This window comes from Chroicocephalus ridibundus, chromosome 16 (genome assembly GCF_963924245.1).
Source record: "Chroicocephalus ridibundus chromosome 16, bChrRid1.1, whole genome shotgun sequence".
NCBI classification, from domain to species: Eukaryota; Metazoa; Chordata; class Aves; order Charadriiformes; family Laridae; genus Chroicocephalus; species Chroicocephalus ridibundus.
The window spans coordinates 8,908,856-8,925,743 of NC_086299.1; the positions used below are offsets into that span (position 1 = coordinate 8,908,856).

The 16,888-nt window shown below is 45.7% G+C and overlaps 2 protein-coding genes across 4 annotated transcripts; one reads left to right on the forward strand and one right to left on the reverse strand.

Moving 5' to 3' along the window:
- Positions 1–1,824, forward strand: LOC134524266 (group IIE secretory phospholipase A2-like). The gene is made up of 4 exons (XM_063354119.1): positions 1–79; positions 334–475; positions 985–1,091; positions 1,679–1,824. Exons 1-4 carry the CDS (start codon positions 1–3, stop codon positions 1,819–1,821), a joined length of 471 nt encoding a protein of 156 aa, XP_063210189.1. The 3' UTR covers positions 1,822–1,824.
- A 1,294-nt stretch (positions 1,825–3,118) lies between these two features.
- Positions 3,119–14,046, reverse strand: OTUD3 (OTU deubiquitinase 3). 3 transcript variants are annotated; one of them, XR_010073509.1, is made up of 9 exons: positions 13,842–14,046; positions 12,980–13,128; positions 12,126–12,238; positions 8,873–8,995; positions 8,033–8,155; positions 7,335–7,431; positions 6,884–7,056; positions 6,114–6,548; positions 3,119–3,834 (listed from the first exon to the last, which is right to left on the reverse strand). XR_010073509.1 is itself a non-coding variant. In XM_063353935.1 (9 exons), the coding sequence occupies exons 1-8, from the start codon at positions 14,009–14,011 to the stop codon at positions 6,372–6,374; spliced, it is 1,125 nt and encodes a 374-aa protein (XP_063210005.1). In that variant the 5' UTR covers positions 14,012–14,046; the 3' UTR covers positions 3,119–4,271; positions 6,349–6,371. The 3 variants fall into 3 exon arrangements, 1 of the variants encoding a protein (XP_063210005.1); XR_010073508.1 differs by having other exon boundaries at positions 3,119–4,271; XM_063353935.1 differs by having other exon boundaries at positions 3,119–4,271; positions 6,349–6,548.
- Between the last annotated feature and the right edge of the window lie 2,842 nt (positions 14,047–16,888).

Consider the following 16,888-nt stretch of genomic DNA (forward strand, 5'->3'; position numbering starts at 1 on the left):
ATGTCGCAGGGCAAATATAGTGAGGATAGTCAATATTTGCCCACTTCGGGATCTCCAAAGGAGGAGCCCTGTCAAGCGGGTACACAGTGGCCATAAAAGGTGCAACTGGCGGCACCTCGGGCTCACCCAAACACCAGAGCTGCCACCGCCAGACATGAAGCTCCTCTTGCTGCTGCTCCTCTGCCGTGAGTACCCCCCGCGCCAGCTCTCACCCCACCATTTCTCCCATAAACAATAAAGTCGGGGAGGGTGAAAATGCTCCTTTTTGCTACAGAGGGGTGGGACAGGAGATTGCTTTTCCCAAATCTCCTAACACCCTGTCTCCAGTTGCAGGGCTGGCCCCCACCGGTGGCAACGTGATTCAGTTCGGTTTAATGATTACGCGCAAGACCGGGAAATCGCCGTTGTCCTACAACGGTTACGGCTGCTACTGCGGCTTGGGGGGATCCAAACAGCCGTTGGATGCGACCGACTGGTAAGTCAGGACCTGGTGAAGGCAGAGTGGGTGTCCCCAGCCCCCCTCACCCTGCATACAGCCAGGGGAATGCTCGCCCCTGCTCCTGGGAGGCGAGAGCGCGATGCAAAAATCGTTGCTCGCCCTTAACACCTCTTTAAAAGTTGGTTAACAGCAGTAGCCGATGGGAACGGTACATGTCGGCCTTCCTAGCAATAGGCTGAAATGCATCGAGATCCAACCATCGCCTGGGCTAATTGAAAGCAGCCATTAGGTGTTCTGCAAAGTCACTTCAAAGGAAAGCAATTAGAGAGCTCTGCTGACAATGCCGGAAAGGCGTGAGTCACCCTCCCTCGCTCCAGCGGCACCAGCACTCCAGTGCAAAGGCACATTGAGGAGAACAAGGCTGCTCCACCTATCCCTGGCACGCATGCAAGACCTTTCTCATGGGGGCTGAGCACCACCAGATGATCACCACTGTGGTATCATCCCCACCGCTCCCGCCCTGACCATAACTCTTGTGCTCTCAGGTGCTGCCATGCCCACGACTGCTGCTACAGGAGAATCTCATCCCCTTCCTGCAGTCCCAAGCTGGTCAAATACAACTTCTCCATCCAGGGAAACCAAATAACCTGTGGTAAGAGACAGCACGGGGTCAAATCCCCCCATGGGAAGGCACAACCATCCACGCTCTTGGGGGACCTCTCTTCCGAGATGGCCTTTAGACTATCCTGGCTTGGAAACCACTTGCTAGCAAGAGGGTGGAAGTGAGGGCAAATTGCCAGGAAAAGGGCAAACATTTATTTGCTAGGACTATGGTGAAGTCTAGAGCTTAGAGATCTCCCAAAGGTCCCTTCTGTAGCGACCAAATCCTGAGAGTTGGAGGTGACCTTCCTATCTTGGATGGGGACCTGCCACTGCTGTCCCTGTTTCCCCAGAGCAAACACTGTTATTTCATGGCGAGTGGATCAAAACAAAGCACTTCCCTGGGATCAAAGTAAATATCTACAAATACCTAGATCAAGAAAGTAAATTAAACAGTCCCTCCAGGGCCATGCATGGCATGTACCCAGGTAGCTCCACGCACCAGCAGAAAGGGGAGGACTCCCCAGGACACCCCAAACTCAACATGGGGGGCTGTGTACGCCGTGGGGACGGTCCAAAAGACATCCCCTGCCTCTCGCAGCCTTCACCTGACCCCAGACCCCCCACATTTTCTTCCAGGACCCGGGACTTTGTGCCAAAGACAGAGCTGCTATTGCGACAAGCGGGCGGCAGAGTGCTTCCAAAGGACAGCCAGGACCTACCAGAACCGTTACAAGAATTACCCCAACTTTTTGTGCAAGGGCCAAACTCCCTCCTGCTGAGACACGCTGGGCTCAAAACCTGACAGAAATGGTCAAAACTGTGGGGTTTTTGCCTTCCCTGTGGCACTGAACAGCCATCCGGCACCTTTCCCTGGAGCTGGTGCACAGGGAAAGCCCACTCCCCACAATTAATTAAATTAATCATAAAACCAAAGGAAACCTTGCAAATAAAACCGCATTTTCAAAGGCAATTCGTAAAGAACATCCAGTGTCATGTTTTGGGAATTAATGGTGGAAGGGGTAGGAAACAGCATGAAGCATCACGGCTGATTTTCTGAGGTAAATATCTATGCATGCACGCGGTTTAGCATCTTTTTCTTAAGATTCATTTACCAGCAGTGACACTTTAGCAGCCAACTGGTAAATCTTAGGAGCTTTGGAGAAAAAAAAAGAAAATCAACAGAAACAGCGAGTGGCTGCTGCGCCCCAACCCCAAACCAGGCCCCAAACCCGGCTCCCCTCAGGGAGCTTGGCCACAACACAGCCCCATCCCGCTCCTAAAGACTATTTAAGCAATTAATACTCACTAAAGCCACGGTGGAGCATGGTAGTGGTGGTCTCAGGGGTTTGGGGTGGCTCTTTCTTGCACCCTGTCTCCAGCAGGTCCTGGCCGGGCAGGTCTCCTCAGCCACAGCCACCTCGTCCCTCACCCTCATCCCCACAGCTGCACAGGATCTGCAATTAGCCCTAACGAGCCAGGCCCAGCTGCACCTCTGCTTTTAATGACACCTGGAGAGATGTTCCACACACCTGCAGAGTGGGGGGGGGGGGGGGGTGTCCAAAAATCAAGGTGCTTTAAAGGTATTTTCTTTGAGTTTCCCTTCAGCATTGGGGGCTCCTGCCTGACTCCATTAAGCATTTCATCACAAGCAACATCCCTACTCTTCCCCTTCCCCCACGCTTCCTACAGTAAGTGTGCTATCTTTATAAATCCCAAATTTCTCCTTTTACTCACTTTCTGGTGCCACTCAAGGGCTTTGGGATGAAAGGCGAGATTCGGGACAGGTGTTGATGAAGCCGATGCTGCCCTCTAAGGTTTGTGCCTGCAAACGCTCTGCACAGCTCAACACGAGCACAAAGCACCTCCGTTTTATACAACGCTGGAATACGAACATGAAGAACGATCCAATTTCCCCCACTTTCAGCAAGGTTCCCAAAGCCCATGAAAGCCAGCAGGTGAACAAACACCCCCCAGTCCCCAGGAAAGGTCCGGGTGGTACAGGCTTGTTAAATTAAGCTGAAAGTTTTGCTTTTTAACCCACAGCGCGCCCCGTACACACAACTCCACTCGCACAGCTCAGCTGGCACATCTTTGCCACCTTTAATGCACTCAGAATGCAAAACCAGAGGTTTGGTTTGGTACCAGAAGCGGGTGCCCTGCTGAGAGTCCAGAGGGGGAAAGGGAAAGAAAACTCTCCTGTAGTTTCAACAGACTCCAAAAGAGAAGGAATCCACAAGCACCGCAGATGTGGATACCACAGATGATGTGACTTCTGTCCTTCAGGCACTGCAGATGAGGCGAAGCTGTTGTTACACACACAAGGAGGAACAGGGTACACCAGAAACAGCGTAGCACAAGCAGAAAATCCCTGTTGTAAGGCCAAGCCATGCTTAGGGACAGAACCCTGCAGGGGCAGGATTTGGAAAAAATAAGGCCGGGGAAGACGATGGTGGTAGGTAGGACGCAGGGAAAGCAGCTTTCTACTTGTCTTGCCATGCCCTCACCTTGGAGAGGCTGACGGTCCAGCAGCAGTCCTAGCCCTCTGCCACTTGTGACCCTCCAGCTAGTAACAAACAGTAATCCTCCTCAAACACCAAGGGAACGTGCAGCGCTTGTGTTCCTATGACCGCATGTTATGAAGCACAGTTAGCTCCACCAAAGAGTAAACATCAGTTATGAATCATGGTCTTTCTCGTCTCTTGTTTCTTGCCTCCCTTCCTCCCGTCTGGAAAATCCACCACCTGTTTACAAGGCAAATTATCTGCATAAAAGTGAGTTCCCCGAGAGTTTCCCTAGGAAAAACACACATGGTAAAGGCAGGTGGAAATGTCAATAGCTAAAAGAAAAATCTACAACAGATAAAATGAAAGTTTTAACATCTTTGGATACAAAATGCTTTTGTAGGTAACAAAGCTATCCTGGCAAAAATAACGACAATTTGACTGGTATAACAATACTTAGGAGCCCAGCACGTTAAGAGTTTGTTTTAGTTGTGTTACAGTGGGAAATGCAAACATTTTCAGCCACATATCAGAGGCCATGAGCTGAAGGTCAGTCTCTCTCTGCTGCTCAAGATGAGCTGAGTTGCAGGCCTGTCCATTTATCCTGGCCACGGATGAGGTTCGGCTTTGCAGGGCCCTTTACACCTACAGGAGCAGCTCAGCTGGATACAGGACGACTCCCTTCACAGCTCCCCAGGCTCGAAGCAACAACAGTCCTCGTATCACCTCTGGCTCAGGAAGACAAAAGAGCAATTCATTAACATCAAACATCTGATTCGCAGCGTACAACTGCAAATTCCTACTACCTTTTCAAACTTGCAGGACCCACCCAGCCTTCAAATCAACATACAGCTGGGCGAGACAGAGGTGACACATTTACCTGAACCACCTTGCGATGCCCGCTGCCTTCAACTCATCCCACCCATGAGGTGACTTGCGCTTTCTCCCAGTTAAGCTCTGATTTGCCATTCTTTCCGCTAATGTAAAAGTGAGTGTTTTGGGGAAAAATAATTCCAGGAAGCAACATTGCTAACAACAGGCTAAGGCTGGCATAAAATGGATTTTATCAAAGTCATTTTTCACTTTAACGATAGTGCTGTGAATTCAAGGCTCATCCACGCTCTTCCTACCTAGGAAATACCACTCAGACTTCCCTCTACAGCGGTTACTCACACCTGCTGCTGGCACTCAGAGCAGCACTTAATACGCTGCTTCACCTGCCAGACACTATGTCCCACCATAAAGAGCAAGAGCTGCTTTGTATTACTTTTTATTTCCACCAGGCTCATTACAGGAACCAAAAGAACTTGTTCACCAGCTTTAAAGCCTGCTCTCCTACATCAGCAGTACTTAAAGCAGAGCTCCTTTCTTTTTATTCTCCAAATGCTCTTGACAAATGGTAGCAGAGCATATGAAGAAATACTAGCTCAGATCTTGGCAGTTCATTCAAAAAAAGCATTTATACTTTTGTGCTTTTAAAGAATGCATAGAATTTTTTCAAAAGCGATGTTCCTTTCTTTCCAACAAATACACTTTTGTCTCTGCCCTGGCTGATGAGGTGTCTCCTGTTATCTATTGTGTGTGCAAGCGCACATGTGCTTTCTTCAAGCTTAGTGTTTTCAGACTCGGGTCCAAAAACCTGAGTGAAGCTGAAATACTGCAAGCCATAAATTGAGGGCCAAGTCCCACAGTCCTTACACCTCAGTCCAAATTCACAGTCCTATAGTGGAAAGCATCACAGGATTCAAGCTGTTATGTTCTACGGTACTCAGTGACCTTACTGAAGAGGAATTTAAGATGAAAAAATCCTACCCTGGAAAAAGCTCGATTTATGAAGAGTGAAGTAGGCCGGGCTCCTAACGATCACTGCTACTTGGAAGCTTGTTCCCAGGACTCCTGATCCCTTGGCTATACTAATTTCGTTTGGAGACGAACAACCATCAAGTTCCTGGCTTGGATTAAAGCTCTGGAGTAGCCCAAAACCTCCAGAGTTTGGCAAAGGAGATGAGATTCCAGATGTCCATGTAACAACACTCAAGAGAAGTCTCACGCCTGCTCGCGTCACATTTTACTACCTCATTAGGCTTCACCAGATCGGATGATTCGGCTCCGTGGTCTCTCGAGTCCACTGGTATTATTATGAAGGTCTCAACAGTTAGCAAATGAGCTAATCTCAAACTTAAGCATAAAGCAAGTACGAACGCAGTGATCCTATTCTCCCTTCATGTATTAATCGCTTCTGAGACATCCCAGTGCAACACAAGCAGTTCCAGTTAGATTAAAACTGATCACTGCATTTGTGCATGGGAAAGAAAAGAGGAACGTCATGTTTGATACACTTTCCTTTGGAAAGGGTTCTGGGATTCTGTTCCCTTACTTTATTTAAATTTAAATAGAAAAAAACATTCCTGAGTTGAGAACTGTTAAGCTTTCCCTGACAGCAAGGTAAAATAAAGTTCCTCCAAGCACAGCCAAGTAACAAGTTGCCACAAAAAAAAATAAAATAATCTAAGCACATCAAGAGATCTCAAAGCAAATCTGACACTGCTGTGTGAAGAAAAGATTCTCACCTTCATCTAACTCCAAAATTATACAAACAAGTCTCTACTTTTTAAGTTCAAACAGCTCTTCTCGCACACAGGTTGATGCAGAATTACCGAATAATTGTTCGCCCCAGAACCGAAGAAACAGGAAGCTCATGTGTGCTTAGAGATCTCCGCAGAAACAGATTTTAAGACAACAATGGGTGCTTGGAAATTCACTTAAGGTAATTTGGTCTTCATCAGTTTTATTTGCTTTTCTCACCAGAGCACTTAGAACACATTCAGTCATATGTTTAGAGCTGCCATGGCCTTCACCAAGGTGACATGGTTGTTTGAGTCCGTCTCTCTCCCGCTGCTATCTGCACAGTTACTTTTGTTGGCCAAGACCTTTTGTCGGTGCCTTTCTTCCTGCCGCTTCTTCTTCTCTAGCCGCTGCTGTTCCTTCTTTTGTTTTTTAGACACCTGAAAGGGAAGGACGAAAGCACAAAGTTGAAAACATACATTTTCTGCTCAGTTGAGGAAAAATAATACACTGGAAAAGAGACAAGCAGATATCAAAGCAGATGCCAGAGAATGTTCATTCCAAACGACTTATCAGGACTTTATTTTGTGTCATTTTGGGAAGAGTGCCACATGTCACTAACAAATGTTTGTATCGGAGAAGTCACAGCTGTAGCAGCAACAAAATCCAGTAAGCGGAAGCTCTTCTTAATTCAAAGGAGAAGATAGCTGCTGATTAAGCATTCCCCTAATCGTTAAAGAACGTGTAAGTCTCTGCCAAACCACCCTTCAAATACCTTTGTGTTTCTGCTAGCTCGATTCTCTTCAGCCTGTCCTTTGTTGTTTTCTATTTCATCTTGATGCAAGCTCTGATTTCCAAAGGTTCTTGAACCAGTTCCGTTTTCTTCCTGTGGGGTTCTGCTACACGGTTTCTGATCTTTGCTCTGGGGATCGCACTGCTCCTCAGTACCTACCAACAACACAGGTTTTCCTCAGGCATACTCTACCCAGAAGCTGTCTCAGTGTCAGCCAATTCTTTCTTCCAGAATTTCTGGAACGGCGGGTTTTTTTGGAAGCTGGATTGAATCCACGCTCACTAACAACCTTCCTGAGCACAGAAAGGCTGAGGCGGCAGCACAGCCAACAGCAAGCTTCAACTGCTACTGTCCCCATCAAACTGCTGTTTACAGTGAACATTAACATCAGACAGCATTATTCTGAAGCACCAGGTGATAAACTCTTACTTACTGATTCTTCCCACTTCATTCACTTGAAAAACTGCAAATATTGCAGATTCTACATTGTAGTCTTCCACTTCCAGAATCCGGCTTACTAAATCAATGTCCTGTCCACAAGAGGAGAAAGAATCGTGAAGAGAGTTCAAATCACTGACATACATTCATTTAACAACCATCTGCACCACTGAGAGGGGGCTGCTCTCTGCTTTTACGACCTTTCCATTAGCCTGTATTCCATTTCTGACAAAGGTGAGGGAGAAAATCTTAACATTCTGAAGATATAAGGAAAAAGGAATATGCTGTTTAACTCTTGGCTCTTTTCTGTTCCATGCATCTGCACAGCGCAAGCAGCAGTCTGCAAGAACCACACAGGCTATCCAGCAACAGCAGCCAAGATTCACAGAGTATCGAATCATTTGGGATGTCTAACTACAGACACCCTTAAAGGATTTAAAATTTTACAGAATTTGTTTCAAAGTAAGTTTTCTGAGAGACCGCAAGACAAACCTTCAAAAATTATTAGGTACCCACGGGAAGTATGTGTTTCATCTGCATTTAAGGGTTGGGTCTCGGATAAAAAAGCATCCTGATTTGTGGCTGTGTACTGAAATTGTCCAAGATGAATACTACTTAGAATTTTTCCCAAAGCTACTTTCATGTATCAAAAAGGTTTGAACATTAAGCATAAAAAGGCTACTCAACACTTACTGAGCATCCAGTTGCATTGCACACTTTTCGTACAGCATCTTCCATTTCAACTTCAATCTCATCTTCAGAGTCACCCTTCTGTGGCTTCACTTTCTCCGCATTTGAATCATTTTTGCAAAGCATCTGCAAGAAAAGCAAAGCCCAGAACATCACACAAGCACATGCAGCAACTTCATCATATGCAGTAAAAAAAAAAAAAAAAAATCTGACATGATAATAAATTTACTTATTACGGCACACTTTTCTCAGAAAATATCCCGTGTCAAAGCATCTTGGAAATTATGTCACTTTCATCATCATTGATGCAGTTTCCCATGACTTGTACACTACTGAGCAAACTCTCACTACAATATCACACATATCAATAAACAACCACTGGCTTTTGAAGCAAATTATTAATTTTTTTTACAATGCCACACGTTATACAGTTGTGTGCAGAGAACTTCAAGGACAGCACAGCTTACTCCTTAACACAGAAGAGTGAGATATGAAGAGTACTGTTGTATCCAGCTGTTGCATTTCCATCTTTTTCCTCCCTTCCCTTTGTTTTTGCATTCAAGGCACATGACTATGTAATTTAGATGGGGTTGCTTCAAGACATCTACAGCCCGTATCACAGAATCAAGATTCAGGATTGATTTTCAGCCCCATAACTCAAAACACTTCCAGAAAGCAGGCAGTGCTAGTTACAATGACCTTAGGGGCTTTTCTATCCCTAGCACGCCACAGGGACCAAACTCTTTTCTCAATCTCAATGCAAATGAGAAAGGAAATCAACTGGTAACATTCATCTGTTATTTATCACCCACAGCTGACTCAGGTCATTCTCTCATAACCAACCTCCATCTGAAGATACGCTGGAGCTTCAGAATCGTCATTGATTCTCCTAACACTGTCGTAGTGCTCTCCATAACGATACGCAATATGAAGTTCCCTCACATTGTTTTTGTCCGTGCCCCGAATCTAAGCGAAACAAATAAATTGCAAATGAGGATTTGGAATCAAATTCAGCATCGTATTTTTCAAAGTATTATTTTTTTGAAGCAACGATAAACACTGTGATCGGAAGCAAAGTACGTAGCTACTGAAGCATCTTTAAACAGGAAGAGCTGACCTAATAGTCCAGATGTGCCTACAGTAACAACAGAGCTCCCGCCTCAAGGATCATGTTTGAAACCCAGATACACAATACTGGATCGGTTACATCGTAATAAACAAAACACAGTATGAAAATATTTCAGTGGAAAGCTCAAAACTATTTTCTAAATTTTCCACAGGAGCTAATAGTTTTCTGATCATCTTCTGAGACACAATTTCAGTGGCAGCTCCCATTCAGCATGCAATGCCTTCTTCCCCCCAAACACGAGGGAAAAAAAGAATCTGTTAAAGTTATGACCACAGTGGAAACAGTCACAAGAGTAAATTCTGTTCTGCAGTTGGGACAGGATGCTGTTTTAACAGTTACCATTCAAAGTGGATATGTTTTGTTTTTAAAAGAAAGACTAACAGAAATAAAGCCAAACCGTGAAAATGTATTAACTCCATTCAGGAGCACTGTTAACAACTAAACGTTCCTTTGCTTGGTCAGCACCAAGTAGAGCAGTTTCCGTAGAAAGCTCCCACTCTGAGTATTATCTGTACTGATGCAAGAATAATTCCTACCCTGATCATCAGTGTCTCAAACCATTAGCTAAAAGCTACACAGCATTCCAACTCTTGCAAGGAATGCAGAAAATTACACTGCATTTGCAGATCTCCTTTGCTTACCTGTCATGTCAGAGTTCAAAGATCTGACAGCTTTCCTGGAGAAGACGTCAGTAAGCAAACGACAAGAAATGCTTGCTTTAGGGCTCCAGAATTTCCCAATCCTTTTACGTCTTTGAATCAGGTTATCCCAACTTACAGAACCAAGTCACCTTTCAACCACATTTGCAGTTTGTGTTGCACTGATGACTTCAAATTTCACAACAGATATTCTCCATTCATCTACTTTGCACTTGTTCACCCTTGAGTTCCAACTCAGCACTTGGTTATACTTAACTCCTGCCTTTTATCCTATTAAGTTATTCAACATGTTGGAACCCAGTAAGATTTATTTTCAACATTTCTCCACTGCCAAAGCCTAAATAGGTATTTAACAAATCCCAAAGCTCTTGAAAGATTATTCTGAAAATTGGACAATTTGGCTCTCAGTAGGGAAGCCTCTTTTTGCGTGCTCTTTCCACAATACATTGGAACTGTAAGTTAAAAGATAGCTGCAGATAAAAAAATGGCAAAACCGCTGAAAAAAGGTAAGTGGGTATTCAAAATGCCAATAAAATAACTTACACATTCAAGCTAACTTGAAGCTCTACATTTACAGTCACTATCAAAAATGGTAAAGCCCTAAAAAATCCCTGCAGAGATGCCTACTTCCAAAGAGCTTTTGATTAGGCTAGAGCTTGAGAAACAGCTGGAGGCCCCGACTCACTTCTGCTCACATTTTTCCAGCTTAGCTGCAGTATATACAAATGAGTCTCTTAAAATTAAAGGAAAACTCACCATCTGCTTTAGAGATGGGACCAAAGGAGATATTCCCACCATCTGCTTTAAGCATCTTGCTGATCTGCCTCTCTGGAAATGTTCTCTCTGGCATCTAATCTAAAATTTTGCTGGGGCTCCAAAGCAGAGAGAGGGAGTGAAAAAGTATGTAGATGTATAGAAAATTAAAAAAACGGGTGTCCTGGGTTAGTCAAGTCTAGCAACTTGCTAACATTGTCACCATGTTGCGACTCCCACATTATTTGACGCCCTGATGTATCCTCTGTGCGGGTCAGAGACTCCTTATGTTAAACTATTAACAGCTCTCTTTACTTAAGCCATTCTCGAGGGCCTAAGACAGCCTTTAACTAACAAGACTACACTCAGGCAAAACAGAACCTCATCACAAACTCTGTATTTACAGCCCTGGAAAGGTCAATGAATAGGGAAAAAGAGTTTAAGGTTTTCGAGAGGATATACAAAATATCGATAAGAGTTACGCACACTGCGGTCAGCATCCGGTTCAAAACAGTAAGAGAACATGAACAGCACCCCCATGAACTCTCCTGCAGGGTCGTTACCTCTGTGTGCTCTTGCAGGTCAAGCAGTTGAGTATTCCCACTCATTTGTGTAATTGTCAGGTAAACTTTTTTTTTAAAATATGTAGGTTAGCTGTCTTACAGCCCACGGCTGCCATATAAATAAGAGTTTAAACTTGCTTGTGTTCAGAAATCCACCTGACACTGTTTCAAATGTATTTAAGACACCACTGACAGCTTTCATCTGGTCTTTTTATCTTTATTGCCCTGTTTAATGTATATACTTCATTGGTTCTGTCTGTAAATTGGGGCCAGAAAGAATCCTGGCTTGGATACAGGTTCTCACTTGCTCAACGAACAGGCAGAGATTGAGCGTGGACCCGTTCCAGTATGGACTTGCCACAGAAAAGCAACAAAGAAGAGAGCAGGAGAGACCTGACGGATTACTTGTTCCAGTGCCCCGCTGTCAGAGGAAACCATATTCAGTCCTTTCCAGAAGGTGATTTAACATCGCCTTAAGGTTTTACAGCTTCTTCCCTCTTCTGCCCAGTCCAGGACCTCATTACTCCAACTGTTAGTAACCTTCTCATTCCAAATCCCGCACAAAATTGACGGAGCTTCATTCCAGCACACTGCAGGGACTGCCCTGCTCTACCATATTCTCAAACCTTAATCGTACAGGCTTCCTTATATCCTGGCTTAAATTCCTATCAGAAAAGTCACCTCATATGTAGTCTAATCTTCAGGAGAGAGGAATGTATCAATGAAACTAGTAGCATAAAACAAACTGAAGCATGCTTTTCTGTATCCATATACTTATCTTTTCATGCATTCATTGTTTTCTTTCTTTCCCTCTCCTCCTAGCTGAAATCTGGAGTGTTTTCCTTCAAGGCTGAAAAAGCAAGCACAGCTCTATGCCATGCCCAGCTAACTACAGATACTGACTGCTCTCTTTTAATAGATTAGGAAGTTTCAACACTACTTGCATTCATCAGCTAAAAATCAGGCCAAAATATAGAACTTTTGTTTCTCACCTGCCATAGCGGAGCATTAAGCTGATGAATAACCACATTCATTTGATTGTTCCTTGCAAAGGCCACAATAGCATCGTTGCCAGCAAAGGTACCAGGCTTTGCCAAATTGGTAACTAAAGGAAAAAACATTCAGAGGAGTTGGACACCTAGTTTCTGACACTTCCAAAAGCACTGGAGGGATAGTGAGTAACAAAATTTCAACACAAGCCCAAGATATTCTGGAAAGGAAATCACAACTGTGAAATAGTGACTGTTGAGGCAAGAATTTGGCAGCAAGTTAACGTGTCTTAAATGACCACAGAAACCTCCAAAAAACATAGTAACCCCTTAGATTATGCAAGGCTGTCAACTCTGTGTTAGCTTGGAAGGAAGAGTGCCATGTACTAAATAACTAAACCATTTTCATGCATCACCTGCATGGTACTTGGCACATCCTCAAAGCTGTTAGAACAAAGGCCATATTGGTCTCTGCTTTGGATCTTCCCCCCGTTTACAACGAAATACCCAGTGCCAAGGAGAAAAAGAAACCCACTCAACACCCACCAGTTTTCAAGGTGAGCTATGCAACTTTTGCAAGTTCCTTTTGGAAACACCAATTTTTTGCTTGTTGCCTTTTTTTGCCTCTCTTTCCAAGTTTCTCCTAAACAATTTCGAAGAAAAATTTAATACAAGTTTAATAGCTCATCTTTCTACAGAAACATAACAGAGAGAAATGTAAACTCACTGTTTCTGAAAATTACAGAGGAGCCCAGACACAGTTTTGGGAGGAGGAACTGATTAGTATGAAGGTGCTCAAATGAGATGTAATCACATTACACAATAACCCTTCCATTAGTGTCCTGTGGAGACCATACCGTGTTTCTCAAAGGGCACATCATCCTCCACAAAAGGCTCAAAATCCTCTCGCTGCTTTATCATGTAATCCACCGTTTCCTGGCGATGTCTGAGGTGGTTCCTCGAGTGCCCCTCAAGCTGGTCACCCAGGGCCCGAAACAAACAATTGCTACCAAAAGAGAAACTGCAAGTTAGTGTGTCTGAAAGGCAGCTAACAGATATACCATTAAACCAACGACTAGCATAGCAGCAGAAAGAATAGGGTGTTAATGGGAAAGGAAAAGAGCCGTGCACTTTCTACCCAGTAAATTCAACAAGGATATGAATGTGAAGTAGTACCTATTCCTTGTGCTTTGAACGGCTGCTGAAATAAGAAATGCTTGTAGGAACATGAGGTTTTGAGTGAATGGGTCACCCACTCCACCAGAGTAAGTCAAGGGTGCTAATAGCACTGGGCCAAACTGTCTTAAACTGACACTGAGACAAATGACATAAGGCAGCAAAGGACAACCCAATGATCTACCAAGCAGTTTCTCAGCAGACATGTCTAATTCCCGTTTCTCCCAATACTTACGGGCCTTCCTACCACTCAGCAGGCCAGTGGAGCCCTGTTTCCCTGAGTAGCAGAGCCCTCAGCTCCAGGGGACACAGGCCCCACACAACTACGCAGCGGAGCCCCCTGATCCCTGTGGGGTACAGGGGGGAAGCCCTCATCCCTGCAGAGCACTGGCCCTGCTCAACCCCGAGGGGAAAGCCTTCACCCCCACGGACACCGGCTCCCCACCACACCCGGGGAAGAGAAAGCCCTCAGCCCCTGGAGAAGGAGGCCCCCGTGGAAGCACCGTCCCCGGGGGTGCTGGGGACACCCGGCGCGGTGCTCACCCATCCCCGGGCACCTCCCGCAGCTTGAGGCCGAGTGCCCGCAGCTGCCCGGCGAGGCCCCCGCCGCCGGATGCGGGGCCGGGAGCCGTTCCTGCGGTGGGCTGCCGGCTCCGCCGCCCCTTCCTGGCTCCGGCGGGCGGCCGGGCCTTGGCCGCCTGTTTGCGGGACATCCCCGCCGGGCGCCCACCGGCACCTCTCACGTGACCGCGCTACCATCGAGAGCGGCGCCAGAGCGGCCCGAGCGGCGCCGCTCTGCCCCCCCGCCCGCCGCGCCTCTCGCTGGTGGCGCCGCGCACCCGCGAGGTGGCAGCAGGAGAACGGGGCTGAAACTGCCACAATTCATTAAATGTCGCAGGTGGGACAGGCCGAACCTTCGCCTCCTGTTCCCCTGAGCACGGGGGAAACTCTGAACCCCAGAAGGGAGCTGGAGAAGGCGGCACAGTGACAAAACGACAACCGGTGGCATATTTTTTTAAGTTCCTCTTGTCCAGAGTGACAATGTTCCGAACCAGAGAGGAGCTCAGGGCACCGTCACCTGCATCAGATCGTGTGTTTCGGGTATTATTGTGCTCAAAGCCCTATGACAAGGGAGGATCTCACTCTGATGCTCCTTTATATCCATTTCCTGTCATAAATGATTCCATAAGCATCATTCCATAGAGACACATTTTCTTATGCAAACACACTAAAAGCAGGAACACAGGATGAGTACACAAACTGCAAATGATTAATGAAACCGTAATTAGCCCAAGTAGCATTAACGGGCAATATGCAATTCGATTAAGTACAACCTGCATGCAGGCCAGCCAACATCGCTCGTGACGCCAACAACAAAACAGAGTAAAAATCAGGGCAGGTCCTTCGGCACCCAGCAAAAAATGTCATCAAAGAGCCATTTTTAACCCAAAATGAGCGATAAAAGCTGGGCAGGGAGCCCCCGCTTGACTGAAACACGGTGGAAAGGCACACAAACCTCACTGCCAGCCGCTGCGAGAAGACAGAGCAGGCAGACATCTCCCCTGGTTTTAAACTGAAATATGTGAGTTTTGAGCGTAGTTGCCCCTTGTGGCATCTGCTCCAGCTTCCCAGCACCCACAAGCCAGTTTCACACTGTTCTAGTGATTAAGAGTCTGTAAATTTTAAGATATTTCCATTTTGGACATGGGAAATGACAGATTAAATGTGAAACTTCTAAAGCATTGTGGAAATGGCAGGTATGTCTTCTCTTTCCCCACCTCTTTTCTTTTTAACAGCATTACCTTACTAATAAAGAGACGTGGGAAATGCAAGAGAAAATTCTCCGGTTTTTTAACATGAAGCCCACTTCCAGACATTCCTGCACTTCAACTGCGCATCCCACGTAAAGATCTTCAGGATCCTGAAACGTGGGGTGACCCAAAAGTCCACCTCAGCAGGAACGCGTCAGGAACGCCCCGACGCTTCCACAAAGTTTGCTTCCAACAAACCTCCTACGATTTCTCAGCAAAGAACAAGCTCTTCTCACCTCGTCCCCCCCCATCAGCGAGTTCAGGAGATCAGAGTCTTCCTGAACTCCTTGCCCTCCTGAATTGAGGCTGTTTCACCTGTTTCTGTTGGAAGGAGGGGTGGTACACGGCAGCACAGACAGCCGGAGCATTTGAGGCTACTGACTCGGTACTCCGTGTCTTCTACCGGTAATGCTGAGCTAGCCCAGCTTTCTGGGATAATGACCCTTCTTTTACTACCTTCCTTCCTTCCACAGGGCTCTTGCTGAGAAGCCGTCTGTATTTTACCCCTCAAATAAAAAGGTAGAGAGAAATTAGAGAGTGAGGGATTCTGTTCAGGCGTTTATTTTTCAGGAGAGCTGAATATTCACAAAAGTACCCAACAGCAGGGCGTTCCTGAATGCACGAAGTTGTCCTGTGAACGCCAAGAAAAAGACGGTCCCACCAAGCGTCCTGGTTTGAGCGACACAGGACTCATTTCTCTTGAAACACGTGGGAAAACTGCACTTTTAGAAGACTCCAGTGTCTGAATTTGTGAAAATCTTTACTTTATAGCCCGCTAGGCTACGTGGGATTCAAGGTCTCAGTGTTTTTGAGCTCACCAGGTGCGGGGACGAGGAGGAGCGAGACCCAGGCACTTGACCCAAGCTGCCAACAGGGTTATTTCATACCATGAACATCACATTCAATAGAAATTAGAAAGCTTGCTGAGGAGTTCTCTCTCTCTCTGCCTTGATGGGTGGGATCTTGAGAACTCCTCGCCCCGGTGCCAGATCCCTGAGCCCTTCCCTTCCTCCTGGAGCCGCAGCACTCGCAGTGTCCCACATGGGCCATCCCTGCTGGGAGTGCAGGGCTTCTGCTGAGGGAATGGGCCAAGTATAATCCTTGTGTATTTTATATTGGTATTGCGATCAATATTCGTTCTTTAGTGTTATTGATATTAATTATCTAGTCTTATTCTATTAAATCTGTTTATATTTCAACCCTTAGGTCTCCTTGTTTTTCCCAATTCCCCTTCCCAGCTGGGCAGAGGTCATCAGGAGATAGAACAGTTGTCTAAACAACACTAAATTGTTATGGGTTCCTCAAATCATAACACCAAGACATTAACCTTGCTTTTAATTTCCAGATCTCTCCCATGGACTCCCTGAGACCCTGTGTGACCCTACGTCATGCTTCAGTTCGTACCTGAAGGCTGATGATGACTGAAACCAAGAGGGATGCTCCTAGCGTAAAAGAGTTGATAATAATCAGACATTCAACACTCAACATTAATAATCTCAATCTCATCCTTTACTTTGTGCCGGAGGGTAACAGCTCCGGGGCGATGAGTGAGCAAGAGCGGACTTCCTACCCAGAGCACTCCAAATTGGTGGTACTTAACTCTCTCTAATCAAAGCACTGCATTCAGTGCACCAATTTTAATATTAGATAATTCCTCTGAATCTATCACTGTCCAGCAAAGCAGTGTTTAGAGACCAATGAAATCGCTTTCAAGAAATAAAGTACTAATTTAATAATAATGGTAGTGTCTGGCTCTCAAAGAGAACAAAGCTGCAGTCT

Bases quoted from the DNA above. Each gene is read 5' to 3' on its own strand.
- LOC134524266 (XM_063354119.1), top strand. From the start codon at position 1: ATGTCGCAGGGCAAATATAGTGAGGATAGTCAATATTTGCCCACTTCG. The intron at 80-333 runs GTACACAGTGGC...CTCCAGTTGCAG, and splicing joins GGAGGAGCCCTGTCAAGCGG to GGCTGGCCCCCACCGGTGGC. The intron at 1,092-1,678 runs GTAAGAGACAGC...ATTTTCTTCCAG, and splicing joins GGGAAACCAAATAACCTGTG to GACCCGGGACTTTGTGCCAA.
- OTUD3 (XM_063353935.1), bottom strand. From the start codon at position 14,011: ATGTCCCGCAAACAGGCGGCCAAGGCCCGGCCGCCCGCCGGAGCCAGG. The intron at 12,239-12,979 runs GTATGGTCTCCA...TTTTTCCTTTAG, and splicing joins TGTGCCCTTTGAGAAACACG to TTACCAATTTGGCAAAGCCT. The intron at 8,996-12,125 runs GTGAGAAACAAA...TGTTTCGCTTAG, and splicing joins TTAATGCTCCGCTATGGCAG to ATTCGGGGCACGGACAAAAA.